Source organism: Lipotes vexillifer, unplaced genomic scaffold (genome assembly GCF_000442215.2).
Source record: "Lipotes vexillifer unplaced genomic scaffold, Lipotes_vexillifer_v1.1 scaffold687, whole genome shotgun sequence".
Lineage (NCBI taxonomy): Eukaryota > Metazoa > Chordata > Mammalia > Artiodactyla > Lipotidae > Lipotes > Lipotes vexillifer.
Window position 1 is genome coordinate 499,074 of NW_006782674.1, and position 2,040 is coordinate 501,113.

Consider the following 2,040-nt stretch of genomic DNA (forward strand, 5'->3'; position numbering starts at 1 on the left):
CGGGCAGGAAGAAGGTTCTGCCCTCCCTCCAAGGACTTTATGGCATCTCATCGTTGGAGGTGCCCTTACCTTACCCCAGTGGGAGGTATGAGCTGAAAGCAAATGGTGTAGATGCCATTTCAGGCGGATGTACTTGTAAAGGGCTACAAGAACAAGGGCATGTTTTGGAAATACCAGCTCTCCCAGCACCTGGATAAAGTCTGGGCAGGGCACTCCTTGAATTCTGAAGGCTGCAGACATTCAACTGGGTGGTAAGTAGGAAGACCTGGTGGCAGAGAGAAGCAGACTGGGTAGATCAGGGGCATGTGCCCTTGGAACAGCTCTGTAGAGTCATGCTGAAAAGATGGGCAGAATGCAATGCAATCTCACCTAGAGGCAGGCACTGGGAGGGACAAGACCTGCAGGCCTTTCGGAGGACAGAACAGCCGTCACCCAGTGTACTGTACTAGATGGGGAATCCAGAGTCTAAGAGTCTTATTTCAGAAAGACTGCAAGAGCTCCACGATGCAAGATCTTCTCTCACCCAGAACTACTGTGGGAGCAAACCCTACTCTTCAGTTCTATGGCCCAAAGCTCTGTACCTGCCTGATTTCCCAGTTTTAGTAGCGATGCTCTATGCTTCAGGTGCAAGAGAGGAGAAGCCGGAGCATCCTACATTAAATAACGTTTCAGTGCCACAGGCTGACTTCTACCTAAATCTAGGTTTTGGTTTGGACCTTGGGGCTGGTTGTCAGGGCACCTGGCTGAGCCCTAGTACCATGTCAGTCCTAGCAGTTGGTGGGTGCTGGGCAGCAGGCTCGTGCTGCTTTGGAAGAATGTCCCGGGGAAGAGCACCCCAGGACAGGGACCGTGTAAAACTACTGGGAGGGGATTCTGGAACTGAAGAGACCAAATATAAGGCAGCTTTATCCCAGGTAGAACTCTCAAGAAGAGACCGTCTTGGCCCTGCATCTTCATCAATATTTATTGAGTCCCAGCTTTGTGCAAGGTTCCATCACTAGAGCTGAATACTGATGTCTGACCTTGCAGTCTCAGACTGAAACACAACTGACACACAGATGAAGGGAAAGGGTGATATATATGCTAAAGGAGAGAGGGGACCATGGTGAGACACCTAGAGGGTCATTTAGAGGATCCTAGAGGATCCCCTCGTCTCAAAGACACAGTAGTTATGGTACGGTCCCTTCCCCAAAGGGAGTTTGGGAAGGGGGTTTGTGGAAAGGGAAGACCACTTCTTGAATAGAATGGAAACTCTCCTCGTTCACCTAGGTCACTCCTAGATGTGCTTCCAAGTCCACTTAAGAGTCGCTGTGAGATGCTGCCCCTCTACAATGCAGCTGCACACATGCACCCCCTACTGTCGCGTGTGCCTCTCTGTCCGAACAGCTGCCCTCCTGTCTCTTACCCGTGACTGTCAGCCCACGAAGGGCAGAAGCCTCAGGGTCTAACATAGTGTCAGGCACAGGGGAGGGACCTGGATGTGAGAGCCACCTGGCTGCCACATCTGGCATGTTCATGTTTGCTCATTTAGTTGGTTAAATGTTTGCTGATAGGAACGAAGGATGATTCGACTAGAGGGAAGGGAGAGAGGAAGTGAGCACACAAATAATCGGGGAGATGAAGGCCCCGAGAGAGCGCCTGTGTAGAGTCCCTGCTGGGAAGGTGGACCCCGGCCCCTCTCCCCCTCTGCGAGGCCTGAGGCCCGCCTGAGCTCACGGACTCCAGGCTGGCCTCTCCCGATTCATCCTCTGCTCGCCCCTCACTCACCAGTTGCTCTTCCAGGTGTGGCGGACGTGCGGGTCATGGATGCCGTGTTTGTCCGCCTGCTCATCCAGAAAGTCAAACATGTACTTGATCGCCAGGGGCAGGGCGGAGCCGCGGTGCGCCGTGCTGAAGATGGTCTCGAAAAGGTCGTCCACAAACTTCTGCAGTGTGCCCTGTGGAGGAGGGCACAAGTTCGGACACAGCTCGCCTGCCCTGTGAGCTCTGAGGCTGGGTTTTTGGTTTTTTTTTTTTTTTTTTTTTTTTTTTTTTTTTTTT

At 52.4% G+C, this 2,040-nt stretch overlaps 1 protein-coding gene across 3 annotated transcripts in view; it reads right to left on the reverse strand.

Moving 5' to 3' along the window:
• Nucleotides 1-2,040, reverse strand: part of PLXNA4 (plexin A4) — a 382,796-nt gene that overhangs the window by 11,614 nt on the left and 369,142 nt on the right. For all 3 annotated transcript variants that reach the window (XM_007455355.1, XM_007455356.1, XM_007455357.1), the window contains one exon: nt 1,768-1,937. In XM_007455355.1, coding sequence (XP_007455417.1) covers nt 1,768-1,937 — 170 coding nt within the window. The remainder of the gene's footprint in view (nt 1-1,767; nt 1,938-2,040) is intronic.